This window comes from Protopterus annectens, chromosome 13.part0, assembly GCF_019279795.1.
Source record: "Protopterus annectens isolate FY-2018-M chromosome 13.part0, PAN1.0, whole genome shotgun sequence".
Lineage (NCBI taxonomy): Eukaryota > Metazoa > Chordata > Ceratodontiformes > Protopteridae > Protopterus > Protopterus annectens.
This window is the reverse complement of record NC_056747.1, coordinates 217,593,186-217,600,945: the sequence shown is the minus strand read 5'-3', so window position 1 is coordinate 217,600,945 and position 7,760 is coordinate 217,593,186. Positions and strand designations below refer to the sequence as shown.

Genomic DNA, 7,760 nt, shown 5'->3' with positions numbered 1-7,760 from the left:
TACATATGATAGACTGGGATGGAATAAAATGCTGCAATGGCAGTTGAGAAAATGAAGGCAGGTGTAGGCAGATGTGTCCAATCACTGACTGGATGTGGTTAAAAAATACACTTATATAGAAAAGATTGGAGGATGTGTGATTTTTAGAAATATCCTGAACAGATAAGGGAGTTACTAATCTGTACAGAAGAGGGGAGATGAGGGAGGGAATAATTTAGTTAGTGGAAGAATGGGAAAAACATGCTGAATCCCAAAACGTGTTGAACATGGGCAGTTTGGATATGGAATCAGCAGCTGGGATTGTTGCACAGGTGGTTTATTATATCTTGAATGCTAAATAAAGCTGGAAAGAAAATTACAATGGTGAGGGAGTTGTATGGCTGTATTAAGAATTATTCATGTTTTCATAGTGCAGCTGGGCAGGGAGGATATGGGATGCATTCTGTAGTAAATGGGAGAATGTTCATAAAATGCAATAGCTATAGGGAGCAGGGAAGAAGGATGCAATTATAAAGAAAAAAAAAATGATGGCTGATGCCAGCAGGATAGGTTAAGTGCTATATAGATAAAGGAGGGTACTGGTGAGGATGGAACGTCTAAGAGTAGTAAGGAGAATTCTAAAGAAGGAGGGTGAAGGTGTTAAAAACTGAAGGAGAATACTGAAAATGTGTGTGACAAGACGGCGAAGGTGAATGGCAAACATACAGACTGAGACGTAAGAAAGGGAGATGGAAGTGGTGAAATGCCTCTGGGATCAGGGCAATAAACATGTAGCAGAAGGAAGATACTTTGATTATGTGTACCAGTAAATACATATTAATATGATGAGTAACTGCATCATTGTTAAACATGAAATGCAACGAGAACAAAGGGACTGTAAATGTATCGCGGATGTATTTTTTCATATGACTGGTTGGAATTAAAAGGTAAGACGTTTAAAAACAGTCTGCTGTAGAAACAACAAGATAGATCTTTTAAAGCAGCAAAAATTATGTTAGGTCAATATTTCAACATTTTCATAGAACACAACATGCTAAGGCATATGCAATGTGTGAGGAAAAGACACCTGCAACTTACAGAAGACATTCAAAATATATTATGTTACCAAGGATTACAGGAAATGTTCTGTTGTACAGCTGAATAGCTAGATTATTTTTTTCATTAACCAGATAGTCCATCTGGGCTTGTCAGAGGGCTATCCTGTTTGAAAAAAAAAAAAAAAAAGAAAACTAAAGCACTCCATTTATAAATAATATGAAGGCTACATCACAGAACAAGTTTTATTATATTAAAATAAGGTGTTTGTTGTATATAGTTTTCTCCATTTTACATAGCCATTGTACAGTTTGCTCTTGTTTGAGTTTTGATCCTCACATTTTTCAAAAAAAAAAAAAAAAAAAAAGTAAATCTGCTATTATTTACAGGAGCAGGAGAAAGTGGGAAGAGTACCTTTATCAAGCAGATGCGGATCATTCATGATCAACATTACTCTGAATCAGACCGGAAAGCCTTTTCCACAGGGGTGTATGACAACATCATGAGTGCCATGCAAGCATTAATCCAAGCCATGGAGAACCTGAACATCGATTATGGCAATAAAGAAAATAAGGTGACTGATACCAGTACTTTATTTAGTCCAGTAAGAGCTCAGAGAGTTTAGTGTTGTCTAAATAATAAATTACAACAAACTTGGATGTCATCCAGTTTTTTACATTTCTTCCACCATTAATTCAAAGTTTATTTAAACAAGAGAACTTTGGAAACCAAGCAGACAATATATAAAAATATATATATATATATATATATATATATATATATATATATATATATATATATATGTATATATCTGACTAGAGGGAAAAATAACTATAAGTAAAAGAATTTAAGTTAAAATATATCAACTTCCATCAAAGCTAGAGTCTAAGATGCCACACAGACTGAGTTTTGCATATGATGTGTGCACTCTGGAATTCACGCCTTGAAAGGAATATTGACAGAGATTTCTATGTTGAGGGTGACCAAAATCATATTCTAAACCTCCTAATGGCAGTAAATGACTGCAATAATAAAATAGAGAAAGATGAAGATAATTGAATTCTGGGGCACTTAAAGTTAGCAGGAGATATAATTCTTTCAAGACAACAGACTACCCATAGACTAAAGCATTGCTTACGTTCCGTTGTCAAGAAGTTCTTTTTTTAATGAAATAATTGCCCTGTTCATAAGAAGTTGCTGTTAGCTGTCATAACACTAGAATTCTGGTTTGTAGGGGCCAAACACAGGGGCAGGTAAAAGAATGAACATTTGATTTTGTTTTCTCTTTGTTTATTCAGAAAGGTTAAATGCACAAACTTCCAAAAACAAACAAGGACTAAAAAAACAAGTAAATCCATAAAAGAACGCCACAGCCATTGAAAAAGGCTCTGCATAAATTACTATAATACCATAGAATAAGTACTTTTATCCTTTTAACTACAGGACTTCATCAGATAAAAATATAAGTTAAAAAATCAGGCATGTAAATAGCTCTCCAAAAGTCACATGTTCACCTTTTGATGATTTAAAGTGATAATACAATACAGAATAATGCTAATAATTATAATAATAATAATAATATTAATTAATTAACACAGAATTTAACCTAAGGCAAGATAAAATACTAGTAAACCCATTAAGTAAAATCATAAATATTCTCAAGAGTCATATAAAAAATATATAACAAAATGCATGGATATCAAAAACTGTGTGTATAAATATATTTTATCCTGTTCATTACTATTTACTAAATGCAGATAAAATGTCCTGCTGCTAAAATCAGTGGCATAGTCACAAGAAACAATATGTTTCCTAGCACTTGAACCATAAAAGTTATGCAGCACTTGTTCAGAATACATGTTCAAAAATAAGTTATGCAATAAACAATTCTAAAGAGGTTCATTGGTTAGTACTAGGTTAACTGCCCTTGTGGGCCATTTTAAGCCTAGCCAATTATCCCATGCAAGAATCAAACCCTGCACCTTGTGTCTGTAAGGTAAACACATTAACCATTGTGCCAACTTCCCCACACAAAGTCAAAGTTATCTAGACAGTGCCTTTAATTTTAAGATACTTGCTACCCTCCCCCTGCTGTACTTCACACACTCTTCCCATCCCCTTTTTAAAACTCCCTTTGTCCAACAACCTTTTCCTTGTTGTACTCTAACTCCCTCTCTTTCAGCCTTGCAATATCAGACCTGTCCACTAGGGGGCTCCCTTACCCCAACTATTCTCTCTTTCTTATCTCTTATGCCCAGATTCTTACATTAATTTTCTCCTGCTGTTCCTTAACTGCTACTTAGTCCTCTCACTTTACCCTCTACTTCTACTGTCCACAACCACCTGTTCTAGGCTCAATTCTCACTACCCTTTTCCCACATCTGTCTCTTCAAACTTACCTTCTTGAGTCAGTTCTGCTGTTTGTTTTTTGATAACTGCATCTGTATCTGTCTCAACCTGCTCCATTCACCCTGCGGGCTCACTCCGCTCCCTACCCCCAAATTCCACCCACCCCCAGGGGTCCTACTCTTATACTTAACCACACCTCTTCCTCTTCCAATTACTTCTAGAAGTTACTAGCCACACCTCTTCCTCTTCCCATTACTCTCAGAACACTTTACCACTTTTCATCTTCTCTCATATCTACCCTCTCTTAACACTCCCTTCCATCTTACAACAGCCTTCACACTTCTCCATCCTCACCCTTTATACTTCCAAATTCTACCTACACATATCCAATAGTAAATTTGCACAATGTATAAACCACTCACCCCATTATATGTCCTACTTTTATTCACACTATTACTACTTCTTCCTCTAACCTTTGCCTACCTACTCACCTCCTATGAATACCCAATACATCTAGACCATCACTATCCTAACAAGGAAACCAGTCCTCTATCCCTACCACTCCTTTTTAACCATGCTAATATAACATCTTTACCCAACTACCTACTTGCAAAGTATCATAGAATACTACATATTAAATATAACACACTTAATCTCAGGAAAAAATCTACTTCTATATAACAAATTCTCGAACCCAAGCTATATAGGATTACTACTCTCATTAAAAGATGGAGACATCCACTCTAACCCAGTCCCAACAAGAACTCCTAGTACTCTCCACAGCCAAAATCACTACCCTATTGATTCCCTTAGTAAAACGTCTAACTCTCTCCAAGTAGCCCGTTTTAATATATGTAGCATAAACAACAAAGTTTCTCAACTCCAAGCTCTAGTAGAAGTATATTCCTTTGATATCCTCTGCTTAACAGAAACATGGTTAAAACCTGCTACCAAAGACAATGAAATCCTTCCACTGGGATATAACATACTAAGACTCGACCGAGTAGCCAAGAAAGGAGGAGGGGTAGCTATTCTATTTAAATCAGGCTTACAGTTAACCACCTACAACTGTAAAATACCTCTTGATTCCAATGCAGAAATTCTCATCTCCAAACTTCATATTAACAATGCCAAATCCATCTACATCATCTGTATGTATCTTCCTCCTGGTAATAACATTGCCACCATGGAAAATATTCTTTGCTGGTTATCCCAACACTTGTCCCAAGAAACCATAATCCTAGGAGATATAAACATTGACTGGAACTGCTATTGTAGCAGCGTCCCTACAACCCATATCAACCTATATGTTTTTTCTCAAACCATTACATCCCCCACCAGGATCAATAAAGTTAACCAGAAAGCAAGAATATTAGACTGGATTCTCATAAACCATCATCCTCACAATTATGATTCAGGAACCCTCCCTGATGATATAAGTGACCATTCACTTACCTATATTATCAGGCATAAAACCCATACTCCCAATCCAACATCTGTCAGAAATATCAGATCCTAAAAGAACTTTAACCCTGAGCTATTTGAAAAAGAACTAAGAGCTTGCAATTGGTCTCCCTTAAAACACCTCCCTTTAGAAGAAGCCATCAGTTACTTTAACTCTAACTTCCTTGCCATTCTCAACCAACATGCTCCGACCAGATTAATTAGAATTAAAACCAAGTCTGCCCCATGGCTTTTAAAAGTAACCAAACACAAAATGCACCTTAGAAATAAACATTGGGACAAATGGAGAATGACTAAAAACCCTGTTGACCAATAAACCTTTAGACAGTTAAGAAATGACACTAAGAAAGCTATACTCTCTGATAAAATAAATTACTACCTACAATTTCAACAAACTAACCAGAACAACCCACAAAAATTCTGGACTAGCATTAACCAATTACTCTACCCAGGTCAATCCACCACACCTAACCATCAAAATACTGACCATAATAATCCCATGAATACAGCCAATACATTCAATACCTTCTTTTCTAATACTATCCAAACACTAGCTAGTCAGCTATCACCTAATAACTTCACTTTACCTTCCTATAACTCTACATCACCCCCTCCTTTTCATTTGCAACCTGTCCCAACTACATACATTCTAACCCTCATATAAAAACTAAAACCATGCTCTCCCTCAGCAGACCAACTACCTGCTGATTTTCTGCAGCTATCAGCCAAAACTATAGCATATCCCATTTCCATTCTGATCAATAGGACTATTACCGAAAGTCACATGCCTAGCCTATGGAAAGTCTCTCATATTATCCCCTCCATAAAGGCGGACACTCCATTGAGCTCTCCAACTACCGCCCTATTGCCCTTCTTTGACCTTTAGCAAAGATCATTGAGAAATGCATCCACAGGCAATTACTTGACCACCTAACCCAAAATAATTTACTTTCCAGCTGTCAACATGGTTTCAGACCCTCACACAGCACTGCCACTTCCCTCCTTTCCTTTACAGACTGCATAAACAAAAACCGCAACCTTAATAACCTTTCCTCAGCACTATTTATTCATCTGTCCAAAGCATTTGACATGGTTAATCATCAGATTCTCATCAACATACTAAAATCCCTATCATTAGATGCACCTTCCATAAAATGGTTCCCGTCCTACCTAGATACAAGACAACAGGCAGTAATCTGGCATAAGACTCTTTCTGCCCTCCAACCAGTTACCCTAGGTGTCCCTCAAGGGTCCATACTGGGACCTCTCCTCTTCTCAATATTTATTAATGACCTTCATCTAGCCATCCCCCAAGCCACATGCATACAATATGCTGGTGACTCCACACATATGCTCAGCCAAATCCACATCTGAACTTCTCTCTCATACCCAGAAAGCATTTAACACAGTTGAACAATGGTTCACACAGCGTTGCCTTCTTTTGAACCCCAAAAAAACTAAACTCCTCCTCTTTAATCCGACTCATAAGTTCCCTCCGTTTGATTTCTCAGTTACATCCACCAATGGTACCATTATATCACCAGACCCAACCACCAAACTAATGGGTATCACCATTGATAACAATCTGAACTTTGACATGCATATCAACAATACTATAAAAACTGCCAACAAAAAACTTAGCTCCCTCTATAGGATTAAAACTTACCTTTCCCCCACAGCTAGAACAACCATAGCTCACACTCATCTAATCTCTACATTCCTCTATGCCTCACCTATTTTTACTAACCTTTCTAAAAATAACCTCAGCAAACTAGAAACTTCCTACAATAACATCGCTAGATTTGCAACAGGAAACCCTTACAGAACCCACCATTGCATAAAGCAGCTTGGATGGCTAGAACTACAAAACGTGATTAAATTCCATCAACTAACCATTGTCCATAAAACTCTTTATAAACCTTCCAGTACTTATATTCTATCTACACTCATCACTCCATATACAAATCTGAAATTCCTACGTTCCTCACACAAAAATCTTCTACACACCACTAAACCTAACAACAAGACTGTTGAATCTCTCTTCTCTAATGCTGTAGGAAAAACTTGGAATCTTCTCCCCACTGACCTTTCCTCTCTTCCCTCTCTTATCACTCTTCAAAAATAGACTGAAACTCTACCTTAGAACACACTGGTTGTGCCCCTGTACTAAACCTGACTAGGCATCTATCCATCTGATTAAACTTAGCTCTGCCCATCCCAGACTAATCCTGATCTATTATGTATTCCTTTTACCTATAAATACAGTTTCCCTCCATACTACACTGTGTCCAGTCTCTGTAAATACTTCCTACTGAAGAATTTCTTTATTTTTATATAATTAACCTGTCTTCTCTTTTGACTTTAGTCCTTCTGTTTATGTTATTAAATCACATATTGTATAGTATAATCATTCTTGCACTATAAGTACTTCATTTTTGTCCGCACAGAATGTTCTGTTTGTAACCTATAATATGCATTGTATATTATGAATTGCTATTTAGTCATTTTTTTCTGTTGTACCTGGACTCTGCATTGTTTATTATGAATATTTTTATTTAGTCATTTTTTTTGTTTATTGATTACTAAGTTTTTCATTTATCTGTCTTGGAGCTTATCTCCCAGGGCCTCTTCTGAAAATGGACATATATCCAGTTAGACTAGCCCAGTCAACAAATGTAAAATAAAATAAAATATTGAAACAAACTCATTTAAGCCTGGCTAGCAATAAGCATTAAGGGATAGTTGCTGCATTTACTCTCCCCTCTCAAGTTGTAATGATCAAGGCCCTCCTAATAATTCAGGTTACATTCTCCAAAATTAAAAAAAATAATCTCACGCTCAGGATATTGAGAAATGTGTCTAAATAGTGCAGTAGTTGTCCTTTGTTTTTTATCATAAATGTGTTCATAAAT

At 36.4% G+C, this 7,760-nt stretch overlaps 1 protein-coding gene across 1 annotated transcript in view; it reads left to right on the top strand.

Annotated features, from left to right (window-relative positions):
• The first annotated feature begins 1,447 nt into the window (after window positions 1–1,447).
• Window positions 1,448–7,760, top strand: part of LOC122787873 (guanine nucleotide-binding protein subunit alpha-15-like) — a 183,146-nt gene continuing 176,833 nt past the window's right edge. Inside the window, exon 1 of the mRNA XM_044054790.1 lies at window positions 1,448–1,609. Within this exon, the coding sequence (XP_043910725.1) occupies window positions 1,463–1,609 (147 nt within the window). The 5' untranslated portion in view covers window positions 1,448–1,462. The remainder of the gene's footprint in view (window positions 1,610–7,760) is intronic.